The sequence below is a fragment of the Thunnus thynnus genome, chromosome 11 (genome assembly GCF_963924715.1).
Source record: "Thunnus thynnus chromosome 11, fThuThy2.1, whole genome shotgun sequence".
NCBI lineage: Eukaryota > Metazoa > Chordata > Actinopteri > Scombriformes > Scombridae > Thunnus > Thunnus thynnus.
Genome location: NC_089527.1, coordinates 4545674 through 4559693, shown reverse-complemented (window position 1 = coordinate 4559693; position 14020 = coordinate 4545674). Strand labels below are relative to the sequence as shown.

General features: G+C 38.3%; 1 protein-coding gene across 1 annotated transcript in view; it reads right to left on the bottom strand.

Moving 5' to 3' along the window:
- LOC137192317 (inactive dipeptidyl peptidase 10-like) overlaps positions 1 to 6086 on the bottom strand; it is a 50459-nt gene extending 44373 nt beyond the window's left edge. Inside the window, exons 1-2 of the mRNA XM_067602904.1 lie at positions 3465 to 6086; positions 2940 to 3014 (exon numbers count right to left, since the gene is read on the bottom strand). Of these exons, the coding sequence (XP_067459005.1) occupies positions 2940 to 3014; positions 3465 to 3599 (210 nt within the window). The 5' untranslated portion in view covers positions 3600 to 6086. The remainder of the gene's footprint in view (positions 1 to 2939; positions 3015 to 3464) is intronic.
- Between the last annotated feature and the right edge of the window lie 7934 nt (positions 6087 to 14020).

Here is a 14020-nt window from a genome sequence, read left to right as displayed (position 1 = left end):
GGGTGGAAACCAGTTACATATAATAACTGATTCCCCAAAATACTACCCATTGTCACTAAGGATTCAGTGCATTACCAACTCACTTTCATTATGGTACTCTGTGTGAGATGGAGGCGTCACTGCAGGACCTCTGATGATTGATTTTCATCCCCATTGGAAGTAACCACTATCCAACTCAAAGAATCCACATAAAAAGGTAGAAAACTGTACTGCTATTTCCCTGCTCATGTGGTGGGCATAAAACCAGAGTATTCAGAATCAGAATCATGTTTATTGTCACTTCCATAGTACACACTCAGTATACATGGGAGCAAAATACCGTTCTCCACAGTTCAACATGTGCAACAAACAAAGACACTACTGAAAGTTATTACAAATCGTTAAGGAGACAAATGTACACTCACTGAAAAACAGATAATAATAAATAACAGATAGTGATTAATAATAGCGAGATAGTGCACTATTGGTGCATCATTGCTACCACTAATACAATTAACGGACGTAGACGGGGACAAACAGTCACACAGACCAGGAGAAGCCGCTGCAACTGGGTGCGCTGACTATAGTAATACTAGGAACCTTGATCAATCATTATACCGTTATATAGGTTCACATCATGGGGAACTCTACACTAAGTGCACTGGGGTAAAACAAAACCGACTTGAAGTGTAGGGTTCCAATAGTGAAATGCTTCACACGTGTCTCTTAAGGCCTTTACACATACACAGCGACGCGAATAAACGACGCGAAAATAGTACGCATCAAAGCTATTCACATCGGCAGCGATGCGAATTTGCAAAAGCTCATTCTGTTGTCAGTCAGCCTGGTGAGGGCAGTTTGTCCAGTGGCTGCTTCTGTGGACAGAAACACTGAACGGAGGTCGGAGCCGGTGTGGATTGAACAGATATAACACTCTCCTCTTCTTTTGTCGAGTGAGGAGAAGGAGGACAAGATCATCATCATCACTGGAGGATGTTGACATCTTCCTCCAGTGATGATGATGATCTCCGACCTGCGTTCGGCGTCTCTGTCCACAGAAGCAGCCGCCTGTCAGCTGCAGCACCTGGAGAGCTGAGAGGTCAAACTGCCTTCACCAGGCTGACTGACAGCAGGAAATTACTGAACCTAAACCGTTTGCATGTCGGGTCCATGGGAAGAAATCCACAGAGTTTGTAGTTATAAATACATGGTAATGATGCATATGATACATGTTACATCAATGTATTGACTCATTGGCTTTATTTCTCCGCCCACTGTAGGGAGTGAACCTACCTGCCTGCCTGCAGTGCTCACAGACAGACTGGGAGCTGATCAATCAATATAGATAATGTAAATAAGTTCAAAACACATACAGCAGGATACTCAACACCCCACGTGGGCCGTCGCAAGAAACAGCTGTCTGTGCAGATTATGCTTTGTGATTGGTTGATGCTTTTATTCACTGTGTGACCTTGTTCCAAAAAAAAGTCACACCGCTTTTTCGCCTTGTAATATTCGCGTTCTGTATGAAAGTACTCATGACACAAACAACAGTTTGAAAAAATATATTGACATGTGAATTAATCGTATGAAAAAATCACATCCAGTGTGTAAAGGCCTTTAGTCTTTGAAGATTGTTATATTTGTTTTACACTGAAGTGTATTTATTCCATGAGAAGTATGAATGACAGACATCAAAAACACTGTATGTGGATTCCCCTTTAAGCTCACCCCTGGGCTAAACTCATGGTAGAACTTGTGATAACTTGGTATCAAGTTGCAAAAACAGCTACTTGTGCAACTCCAGCACTGTGATGGTCAGATGAAATAACAAGTCCTCCAAATGAAACAACCAAATATATTGTTTGGTGACTCCAGGACACATAGGAGCTTTTTCTAATCAGTAGTAATGGGCAGGACATCATTTGTCTGTGTTTTCTAAAATCGTTACGAATCACTGTTAAAAAATAATGCACTTGATTATGTTTAGGGAAGGATCATGGTTGGGGTTCAAATGATCACTTTAAGGTTAGACAAACATGTGTTGTGGGTTAAAGTTACTATGTCCTTAAAGTTAGGCAACCTTTGTTGTCATGGCTACAATAATTACCCGGGTTAAGTTTAGGAGATGATCACAGTTACGTTTTTTTAAAAACTGTCTCGAAATGAATGAACAATGGTCTCCTGTGACACAGTCTACTGTTGGATTAATGCTTCTTTCCAGCCCACCTCCTCCAACTGAGGACAATTGTCCATTTTTATATACATCATCTGAACTGCCCCGCTGCTCCAGTTCATAATTATCATGCCTGCTAGCTAGCATCTGTCACTCAAATGTAACTATATGTTGTTTTTGGGCAACTGACATTACATCGTATTGTGTCATTTTTCTTGGGAGGACAGTCTCTACAATACCAATACTATTAAGAGTAAAAGCATCCCTTTTGACTGAAAAAAGGCACTTATGTTACTTCATGCACCTGCAAGCCTTGCAGCACTTGTGTCAGGTAAGGGCACTTATTCTCGAAGGCTTCTCCTTGATCTACTGTAATTTGTACCTCACTTGTATGTCACTTTGGACAAAAGCGTCTGCAAAATGAATAAATGTAAAAAAAAAACAAATAAAATCAAATAAAACAGACAGACTTAACCCTGCAATATTCCTTAGACAAATGGTGGTCAAAGCAGTTCAAGTAGAAAGACTTTAGCTTTAGTTGCAACTTTCATAGCCCCTAGCATGTGATTGTGAACTGTTTGTTAAATTCATCCCATATTTCTAAAACCTGTATCCTCTTGCCAGATCACTGTTGACTTTGACTCACTGACTTAAAGCTGAAAGATATCCTCATGTTAGTCACATCTCCATTTTAGTTCATGAACCGTAAAACTCCAGTATTAGCAGCCCCGAGCCAAACACCGCTGTCAGAATATATCTAACTTGAATATTAAGAGGTTCTCACCTGCTTGACATCATATCCCAGAAGAACAAAGTTCAGATCTGGAGAAACTGCAAATTTCGAAGCCTTAAAAGTTGCCTGTGGGAGGAACAAGAAATATGTTTTCATTAAACTCTCTAAAGCTTAGAGTGTTTCTGAGATACATTTGTCTAACAGTCTTTGTCAATATGAAAACCCCAAAAGCATTTTCGCAAACTGATCCATGTAAAAAGTTCCAGTGAAACTTGAGTCAACCTTGGCAGGGTCAAAATACCTGCCGATGGCAAAAAGAGTTGCCATAGTAACAAACAGACAGCAAAAAAAGAAGCAGAAAATTCAATCTTAGGTCATCTTATCTACCAAACCTTATTGCAATACATACATTATTTTACCTATAATAAAAATACAATACAATATCTTAAACTATTTTAAACCTGGTGTCATTTTGTTGATACTAGCATGTTGATTTTGACTTTATACAGCTTTGTGAGACCCAATAGAAATTAGTGAAATTATCTCAATCCAAAAGAAACAAAAGCTAGCACTTACAAAAGTCGTGTTTTTCAGCAGGAGTTCTGTCTCGTTGCTCTGTGTGTTGGCCTTCAAAACATCTCCATCCCAGCTCCGAAAGATGATTTCCTCCTCTAGAACAGAAACAGGAACATTCAAAGTGTAGTGCTGCATGTATTTGTACACAATAAATATACATTTAAAAGGATTTCAGTAATTAAATCAGTTTACTTGGTGAATGGTACCTTGAACCAAGAAGCAATGGTGATGTAAAATTCCACAGTTTTTTGTTTTTTTGTTGTTTTTTTTAAAAACTGTGAGAGGAAATTAATAAATAATCATGTCAGAGCTTATTTCCTTTACTGATTTTTAAACCAGTAAAATGTAATTAAGTTTGCTGGATTTGTTGAAGACACAAGAAGGCTCTGTCTACACATGATGAGCAGACTGGACTGCAGTCACTTCCATTAACTTACACAGCGGTGCACGTGTTGCCGTAGCAACCTCAGCTGCATGGATGTTGTCATGTGCTGCTCAAAATTTGCATTATTTACGTAGCTACTTTAATTTACATATAATTGAAATGCCCCAACCGTCGCTAGTGTCTAGTGTCTGGACCTCCATGTCAGATGCGTGTCAGAATAAACTATGATGTGTTTAACCTTAACAGCTGTTGTTTCGTATAAATTCATTCATTCATTCATTCAAAATGAACAAGCTATTTATTAGGTGACTGATAGATCCTAGTGATGCCCCTGATGAGACAAAGTGTTTGACAGGAGAGAAGAAAACAACGACAACAACGAGTGATTTAAAATGATTTGTCTAATTTCAGCTCAGTGAAATTACACTTCAACTTTCAACAATGGAAACAGTGACAGAAGAGCCTGCAATAACTCCAGTCTAATCCCAAATCGACATTACAGTCCAGAGAGGCCTGAATTCCATTAATGTATTTGGCAGATCTAAATCATTGAGGGTCCCCATCTCATGTAAATGTCAATGATTTAGCTCTGAGGCATCAATCTCTAGCAAGAGGGCTATAGAATGCCAAATACTCAAAACACTTTTGAGTATAATGACAGGAAAATAAATATGAAATACAGAGGGATTGCTTGTTTTTAACTGGCAAGGAAATCCTCAAAAGGGCTCTTGTCATTTAGATTCCCAAAGTAAAACAAACCACAGTTCTTTTTCCATATTTTATATGCCATACATGTATAAAACCAATTATATATAAAACATTTTACAGCAAAAGTAATTGGAAAATGGGGCTGCTATCCTCCTGAGTTGACAACAGCTTCATCAAAAAAGACTCAAAGGATGAAAGTGACATGCGATCTCAGCTGTGATTAAAAGTGTCCCAGCTACACAGTGACATTATTTTCTAAAGCAAAGAATTCAAGAAAATCCCTCTTTACTCTACTGTTGACCCTTGATAAATTACACATCTCAATACCTTCAACTTAGAATTTTCAACAAGAATTTTTTGAGGAACTCTGGAACTAAAACCTGCGTTTGGACCGGAGCAACCAGGAACTTAATTTAGTTCCTGTCAGATAGTTTCAGGTGCTCTGGGGGCAGTACTTTCTGATAGTTCAGGAACTACAGTATGGGGGCGGAGATGACTGCAGAAAGATTAAACACCAACGCAGCAGCTGCTTTAACTTGTGTACTGGGTGCAACTAGTGCCGATTTTAGGATGAGGGATGGACATTTCTTGATGTTTGTTATGTTAAAAATGAATTTAATGAAGCAAACAAGAGAGACAGCTCGAGAGTAAATGAGAGTTTGAGTGGTGATTAGGGAACAAAGTGAGGGAATGAGAGAAATAAAACAATTTGCTGACACTGTGGTTTTATTTTGGTAATGTTTTAAATCAGTTATAAATAACCATCAAACATTTAGCAGCTTCTCTGCCATGGAGGCAGGTACTCAGGAGTTTTCACTGTCCTGCTTCACCTCTGCACGTCTCCTTTTTATTCAATCAATTCATCCACTCAGAAATCAGTCTCTGCAGTGAGAAAGAATAACAGGGTGACTCTGTGACTCTGTGTAGTTTTTTAATCTGTCATCCATCTGATTTGCCAAATAGTCTCAGCTCTACAGATGTGATGGAAACACAAACAGGTACCTTAGTTCCTAATTTAGTTCCTGAGTTCAGTTCTTCTGGTTCTATGGTTCCTGTAACATTTTGGTCAAAAAGGTACTTAAAGGGGTCTTTAAAGGGGCTCACTACCTATTTTACACATAAAGATCAGTTTTTTGTACCAAACAATCACCTCTGTGAATTCTGAGGAGCTTTTTAAAGTCTAAAAAGACATAACTCTGATGATGTCAACAGGGTTATATGGATTTGGGCTTGGAGGCTACATTTTAACACAGTATCTTGCAAGAGGCAGGGAGAGTTTGAAAGACAGGTGTAGGGATGGTATGAAGAAAGGTGCTATTGATTTGCACTATGGGAAGTGTAGGACTTAGTGGTTTTTTGTTTTGTTTTTGTTTTAACTTGACCCATACTAGTAGGAACTAAAAGTCAGGATGTCTTTGTCTCCACTGCTTTTGATCAATATCAATTGGTTTTACAGTAGATACTGTCAGTTGTTAGTGTACATCAGACCTGTCAATCATTTAGCAGGTTTTGAATATCACAGTTATTAGTTGAGGGTATCAGACTCTTGACCCTGAATAAAAGGTCATCCTAATCTGATCCATAAAAGCTCATAGTTTATGATTTCATAACATTCGCCAGCTGTAACAGCATGGATGCAAAGCTCTCATCCCATATTCCTGTGATTATTGCATCTGATGCTTTGTATTACAATTAAAAAACAATGGAACAGTAATACCTACCACTTGTGTCTGCCATAAACTGTGGAAAAGTATGAGTTGCCAAAAATATAAGCCCTTGGCCAAGTAAAGCTGAGTCATCTGTATTGAATAATAGCCTTGTCAACACCTTGCAGATACAGTATGATCAATTTGTGCTTTGGAGCAATAAAAGTTTGACTTGTTGCACCTTTGTGACCCAAACAAACCGCATAATGACTAAGCAGAGACTCAAAGGGCAGCCAGACTCGTAAAGAGGAGCTCTTGACCAAGTAGTTTGCTGCACAACATTTCTCTTAATTAAAAATGGTTGTGTAGCTTGAGCTCACCAGCGAATTTTTCAAACACAAACTAAATTGTTGATGTTATAATGGAGATATGCAATTCAGAGGAGTCTTTTCTCATTTAATTTGGAGGGCTTGAACTTAGGTGAATACAGTGGACCATTTAGCAGTTGATAGCTAGAAGGACAGTGAATGTTGGACCTACATTGGCTAGAAACACAAATAAATGCTAATGTTTCTCAGTGTCTGCTGGATGCATGAATTAGTAATTGTTTGCTAGCACTTAAAACAAATTTCACACTCAAATTGCACCACCTGTGGAATATGCCTGGAAGGCAAACGTGATCGTTGATTGGGTAATTATCTGCTGTATTATCAAATGCTCATTATGTCATCCAACACAAATTGAATGAGTTTGCAGTGTGAATTTGCACCATAAAGAAACACCACAACCATCCCCACAGCAATTACAATGATAGAAATAACAAGGTAGCGACAGTATTGTGTGCCATGCAACTTACCAACAAAAGAGATATCTTTTTTTTTATATAAAGTTAACCTTTTTGGGAGGATTACTATACAAAAAGAGACAACCTTTCAAAGATTATTGGAGGACTTTTGTTTGTATTTGATGGGAGTGGGTAGATTTGCAAGGTCGGGCTTTCAGAAATGGAAAACTTGAGTGTTTAGAGAGGAGCTGACCACTGCAGAGGAGGTAAGGCTCCTCTGGTGCTTGGCAACACCAATACTAACCACCAGACTTCAACCATTCACCAAAGATTCTCAAAAGAAGAGGAATATATTCCATTATGAAAAATATGAAAAATACGCTACTTGATGTGTTATTCATGGTGCCTGCAGGAGAAAAGTCTCTTGGATGAGTTGCTTGAGAGAAACAAAACAGTAAGGTGGTTAGACAAACATCTCTCCTAGCATCCCATAAGGGACAGGGTCACTTTTTTCAGGAGCTCTAATGAACATTGAAATAGGTTTTTCTTGCTGTAATTATTCCTCCTGTTCATAATGGCCATTAAGAGATCCCTTCTAAATGCACTGTCAATGAATGGATGGGGGACAAAAACCACAGTCCTCTTTCTGTGCAAAAATGTACCATATTGATCTGAATATGAGATGATATTTTATTCTGGGTATGTTTGAAAAAGGAGGGTTGTCTTATAATTGAAGACTAAACATTAACATGTTCACAAGATCACATATTCTTTTTAAATGGAGAGAATATCACTGTAACACTGGCTCCTACACAGGGTGTTGCATTATGGGTTGTTTGTAGCTTTATTGTTGCTAGGCTAGCCAGTGTTTTCACCTCTGTTTATTGTGAGTCTTTTAGAGTTTGTCAGCCCTAAAAATGTTTTTTTTAACCTGCAGGAGTATGACAAGTAAAAACAAGTCCAAAGCGTTTTCCGATGTCTTTACTGCAGAAACAGAACGACTGACTGCTGCCAGTGATGATGAGGAGCTCACAAAGACAGTCTGACAGCCAGACAAGATACACAAATGCAGGATTTACACTCTGTTTTTATGGATGTATTTCATTTTTACAAGAGAAAAGGCTTCAAGGATGAGGACCCTCTTCTCTTTAGATTAATAGTCTCTCAGGGAAACTTTCCCAACAGGACAAGTCTGTGTGTTTTCCATGAACAGGTGTTGGAAAGGGGGTTGTCTTGTCAACAGGGTTGTCTTGTTGGACCAGAATGGTACATCTAAAGTTTATCTGAAGCTAATATGAAGCTTGATCACTGTTACTACTCTGTGGACCCGTTTCTAAACAAAGTAACGTGACCAAACTCTTCGTAATGAAAGAACTTGTCACCCTGTGCAGCAGTGACCTCTGGTTTACTCTGACTATGTTTGGACATAATCAGAGTAAACCATTACAATCATGAGTAGCCCTCAGATTTCGAAACTTACTTAACCAAATGTATTTGTATGATTTCACACGTGTCCATCATTTGGTCAGACTGTTAAATGAACTTGTTCACTGAATATATAATGAAAATGATGATATAATACATTTTTAAAAAGTTTTCTTTGGGTAGGGGAAAAATGTTTTGGGTAGGGGAAAATGAATCCTGGAAGACACTGAACTTTATGTTGTGTCTACTGAGTGGACTTTTCATCCATTCTCCATCACTGCTGTCTGGGGAACACCACAGAGCTTGAACTGCGCTGGGTAAGAACATTTATGACATATTATGACCACTCAAAATCAACTTCTCTTTGTGGTCCAGTTTATTTATTACTAATGAAAGGAGCAACTAAAAGCACCAAAAAGCAAATCACCTGTTGCAGCATGGAGCTTCTAGTTGGTAATTAGCTAAACTGGCTGCTTGGATTGCATTTTTTTCAGTTTGTGGAGCACTATAGGCTTCATTATGCTTTAACACAACCAATAAGATTACTTCTGTTTTTGCATCTGTACTGCTCTTGCATGAACATAGAGGATTTGCAAGAGATTTTTTTTTAATAATGGTCATAATTGGAGCAGCAGAGGCTCAATCCCTCTTATAGGCCTCCAAATGTGAGCTCCAAACATGGATACTACACTTCCCATAATGCAACGAGGTAGTATCTTTTGTTAGACTGTTGTTGCCTGGTTTGTACCACAAGGTTTATGTTCTAAATGTGCAGTCTCCAAACCCAAGCCAAGATAAAGGTTATTTTTTCAGACTATATCAGGCTATGACTTGTTCTGATGCAGTGTAGTCTCTGCTGGTTGCCTAGCAACCAGGACTCCAGGACTCAGTCCTACTCTAGTGCATAAACCATAACTTGTCATTTTACACATTGTTTTGTGTACGGATTGAACAAACAAGATCAAATGTGTTAATTAATGAGCTTTAGAGATGCTGGTGGGCAGAATTTATTTCCTTTGGACAGAACCAGGATGGTTGTTTCTTACATTCAGTCTAAGCTAAGATAACCATCTGCTGGCTCCAGCTTCATTTTGCATGAACAGATGAGAGTGGCATTAATTTTTCAATCTAACTCTCAGCAAGCAAAAAAGTGTATTTTCCAAAAAAGTGAAACTGTTCTTTCAAATATGCCATAGTTGCCATGGAAATATATTGGAGAAAAATAGATTTAAAAACCTTGTTTGACATAGTTCTGTTGTACTTTTTCTCTTTGTGTAACTTCTCCATTTTCAATCTCAGCAACAGCAACTTAGAACAGTCCTTTGACATACATACCACTGATCCACTTTGCATCAGGATCATGTATTTGGAAGTTTCTTTGAAAGAGGTCATCCACCGTCAACTGTGAACCAGGGTGTTTACCACCATCATCTACAGGAAGAAAAATAAATACATGTAATATACCAACAACAACAACAATCAGTCAGCTGTCAAAACAAAAATATAACTTGCTGTTTTTATCAATTTGATATCAAAATCTTTGACTGAACTGTCAGCAGTCATGTGAGTTGCATTGTGGGTAATATAGGCACCAGATTTCAACAAGGAAAACAATTGCATGGGATAAAAAACGATGATATCTCAGGTTCTGCTGCATCAGTTTTCTGCTTTTTTTTGTCTGACTGTCCAACGTGAGTCCAATAATGTTATACGAGTGCAATATAATGTTGATGGAACAGAGAATAATTACCAGTTTGTCCACTTACAAGAATCATGTAGACAGTCATATTTCCTCAGGCTTCTCTTAATTTGTAAGTACTGCTGTGAGAATTAATGTGCAGGTTTATGCTAAGGAGCAGCTCCAGGCAGTTAAATGGTATGTCCTCATGTTTAATTTGATCATTTAATATATAAGATGTCCAACTGTGATGCAAATAATAAATGAAAGCATAGTTAACTGGTTTTTGAAATGATTCAAGCAATATGTTCTTGGCTGTGTCACACTTTGCAATATTTAAGTCAAGGGGCCCTATTTTAATAAGATAAACAAATGGTCTGAAGCTCATGGTGCAAGTATATTTAGGGTGTGTCCAAATCCACTTTTGCTAGTTTAACGGCAGAAAGAAATGGTCCCAGCACCAGGCACATGGTTCAAAAGGGTTGTCCTTAGTCTCCTAATTAATCATGGGTGTGTTTTGGGCGTAAAATGTAATAAACCAACCAGAATGTCATTCCCCATTACCTTTAAAAGCCTTGGCGCATTTGCCAAGCAGTAAGAAGGAACGCTTCTCTGCAGAGGAAATGAATCTACTCATGTGTTAAGTGAAAGCGCACGATCCATTACGAGCACAGTGGCCCCTGCTGCTCCTGGACCCTCCCATGGCCCCAGACTACCAGTTTAAGATCCTGCTCATTAATTTGTTGCAAATTTCTTTTTGTTTGTTTTTTTAAAAGGTTTATTTTTTTATTTACAGATATGGTTCTCATCATTCTCATCGTTTCGTTCAGTCATGGAGTAACAGGTCAAATCAGAGGGGTTTTAATTGCTGAAAGTATAGAAACATGATCACTGAAATCAAGAATTTTAAAGAATATTGTTAAATATTGTTCAAAAATTAAATCATTGATTTTAATCATGTTAAAAATCATCATACACAGTTGTCAAGACTTGATCAGCTCTCCAAGGTGCTGATCCTGCTGCTGGCAGCAGGTAGGAGCTGTCCAGGGTTCTTTCCTTCTTTAGGTTAATCATTGTTTTCACTTCATTTATTTCCCCATGTGTTTCTCATGTCCTCATGTATGTGTTTGATCCGCTGTTTATATCCGTTTGCTGGGTCTTGACAGACACCCTCAACCTGACGAGTCTTAATTTAGTAATCTTAAATACCTACGTGTACTGCCACGATTTGGTCAAATAATTAGACAATTTCATGCGTCATTACTGTGATTAGCTTATTCTGATAAATACTACGACTAACTGTTATGACATATATTTTAAAATATGTTGATGTACATAATAATCTTTCACATTGTAATCCTTTTATCCGTTAAATTTTTTTTGCATGTTTGTGGGCTGCTGCACATCCGTGTGTGTAACAAGCAGACTGTACGTGCGTTGTTCAACCGCTATGTACGTGCATATTACTATCTTGATAATGTGCCCTTACAATAACGGGGAAACACTGTATCACTGACTAAAGACCAGGTTTTTGTTGGTCAATCATGCAATCGCTTTCCCCTGCCTCAAGGTAGCAATGCACCAACATTGCGCCTAACCACACCTCACTTTAAGACCAACACACCCATGGGCGCTCTGATGGACACAAGTGCATTTGTGTGGGCGCTGGACGGGAAAATGACAACTGCATCAGTCTTAAACTAGCAAAGACATTTGCTTTGCACTTGGCGCCGCTTTGTGTCGGTTGCAAGATAAGGCCCAAAATGTGTGTGAATCTGTTCAGGTGCCTATTTTACAACATGCAAGTCATTGCATGTTGCAGTGTCATTTCCTAAAACTCATCATCATCTATGATCATTTTTGTGAGTGGATCTGTGGACGTGAGTCTCACCTTTTGACAGAAGAACAATGGACAGTCCAATGAGGGAAAGCACCACTACAATAACCAGGATAGAGATGCCAATGCCCTTCCAGTTCCTGTCTGGTCCAATAGGCCCTATGTCCTAGAAAACAAGAGAAACAAATCATGCAAATAGTAATGAATTATGTAAATAATATCCCAAGATAACAACACACAGTGAGCGTCTTCCCCCAGTGCGGCAATTTGCTGAAGTGTCCTTGAGCAAGACAGAATATTTGAGCCATTCGTGCTCAAGAGGCTGTGTAGGGGTTGGCTGAGCCTGTGCATAAATCTGAGGGCTCTAGGAGAAATTCCCCTTTCTGGATTAATAATGAATATAAAACTAAAAGTACCAACTGTGCTCTGTAGGTATGTTGAGTTTAAGTAGCTATAACAAAACAGCATTTGTCCCCAGCATCCAGAAAGTCAAGGTTCTGTTTAGTGGCCCTGAGAGCTTAATGCACTGCAACTTAGAAAACAAAATATGACACTAAATAAAGAAATATATCTTGTTTTATATTGTATGAAGGATATGCATTAATGAATATTTATTGTTTTTGTTTACCTTGTGCACAGACAAAGAAATGCATTTTATTATGTACTGTATTTAACTATGTTTTACAGAGACTGTCCTTCCAAGGTACAGACAAATGATGTCTTACCAATTACTTCTGAAAGGGATGCCAGATTAGAAAATGCTCCTAACGGTTTCAAAAAGCAGAGTTACTGAATTATTTGGATTACTTTGCAAAGTAAAACCTGGAACCATAACAAAAATTGATAATGCCCCTCGGAAATCCAAAAATGAACTGAGAGGTTCCAGACTAAAGTGAATTTGCGAATTGGTCTGGCGATGCATGGCGAAGTAAACCCGCCTCTTGCAACAAACCCAGAGGGTTGAGCTGCTATTACTGTGCTGAACTTGATGAAAGCTTCACTGTGTAAAAGAGACAGAACAATACTCTGAAGACCAGGCCCATTGTTAGATGTATCTCAAACTCTTTATCTTCCTGACATCAATTATGCAGCCTTATTTCATTTCCAATGACAGAACAGTGTTATAAATAAATCTATCTCGCTTACAGAGCCCCAAGCAATCGAAAAACCCGTCTGTGTATTTATGGATTTATTTGCTTTTCAAGTCTTTAATTGGGAGTATGATTCAAAGATAAATATCCTGGAGCCTTGCCAACTCCCTAGTTCTTTTCTACAACTTTACTCTTAGTCTCTGTGGCTTCTCCATATTAAAATTCTGGATCAGTCACAAGAGAAAAGTAATTTTCCACAGTGAAGACTTTTCCTCCAGTCTAGATTTTGTTTGTGTTGTCTGTGTTTTCTCTGTTTTGTTTAGCCTCATTAACTGGAGCTACCCTCATTACACGTTAGGAAACATTATTTGCCATTGTGATTTCTCCATCAAATCATTATTCATAGACTTCGGATGATACACAGCGCTGTCAGGCCGTTATCGTCCTGATGGTGTACATTTTCATTTGCTGGAATTCAGTGAATCTCATCTCCTGCTGTGAAAATGTGCTGCGAAGAGTTGTTCAAACCGCTATGTATCCATTTTAAAAAAATCCTATAAATTACCTTTAAATATCTGTAAAATATAGAGGATATAATTTTGACCATCCAACTAGCAACCAAAAACAAACCTAATTCAGTTCATTTCAATTCAGTTTGATTCGATTCAAGTCAGTTTTTCTTCTCCAAAAGGGAACTTCGAGTCATGCATACATGCAACAAGACTAAGAGTCTACAGTTATGCTAGTAGCATGCTAACGTGTTGACAATGACAATGCTATACATGCTGCATTTTCTTTATCATGTTGACCAACTTAGTTTAGTGTGTTAGTATGAAAACAGTTGCTATTAATGGGAATGTCATTAGTTTAGCTTTGGTGATAAACTTAGTATTGGACAAATTATTGCACTAGATCATTCACAAATGCCAACCTCAAGTAAGAGAAGTCAGGGATCAACAAAAGCCTAAAACAAGAGAATCCCACTGACCACAAATCACAAAA